Genomic DNA, 618 nt, shown 5'->3' on the forward strand with positions numbered 1-618 from the left:
AGAAAACTAAAGTGAAATATGCAATTACTCAACACCAATGGGTTTAAAGTAACAATTTAAATTACCTCATTTGTCCATTCAGAGTCATACTTCCAACTTCTGGTATCATTACTCCACAAAACATTCCGTGGAGGAAAGCCAACAATTCTATCTGGAAACTCACGCCAGACCTAGAAAGAATTAACAAATATAAGTTGTAAAGCTGTTCTGTACAATTAAAGAAATTTACGTATCCTGTTTATTACTTTGTGATACTCTTATTTATGTTTCCAGATCAGCTACAACATGAAACTGTTTGCCAATTACCTTCATTCTCATATCATAAATGTTTTGATCTTATTTCCTAATCATATAATTACCTGGTATCCAAATTCCAACTCATCTGCAGTCATCATATTTATGTCATCATCAATAGCAAGAATACATTCAGTTTCAATTTCTTCATATGGGTAAAAACGATTACTTAATTTGTTCTCTCTTGTTTGTACAACTTTGAGTGGGACACTGATCTTGGGCCACATTGATGCTGATGAACAAAAGGGAAAGATAACATTAATATCAATATCAGATTCTTCAAAAATCTTATTCTAAAGAAAATCAGTTCACTCTCACAAATGT

General features: G+C 31.9%; 1 protein-coding gene across 1 annotated transcript in view; it reads right to left on the reverse strand.

The window, feature by feature from the left end:
- Positions 1–65: 65 nt before the first annotated feature.
- LOC119592442 (exostosin-2-like) overlaps positions 66–618 on the reverse strand; it is a gene marked incomplete at its 3' end in the record, with an annotated part of 49,471 nt that continues 48,918 nt past the window's right edge. Inside the window, 2 exon segments of the mRNA XM_037941263.1 lie at positions 66–170; positions 360–526. Coding sequence (XP_037797191.1) covers positions 66–170; positions 360–526 — 272 coding nt within the window.

The sequence above is a fragment of the Penaeus monodon genome, chromosome 30 (assembly GCF_015228065.2).
Source record: "Penaeus monodon isolate SGIC_2016 chromosome 30, NSTDA_Pmon_1, whole genome shotgun sequence".
Taxonomy (NCBI): Eukaryota; Metazoa; Arthropoda; class Malacostraca; order Decapoda; family Penaeidae; genus Penaeus; species Penaeus monodon.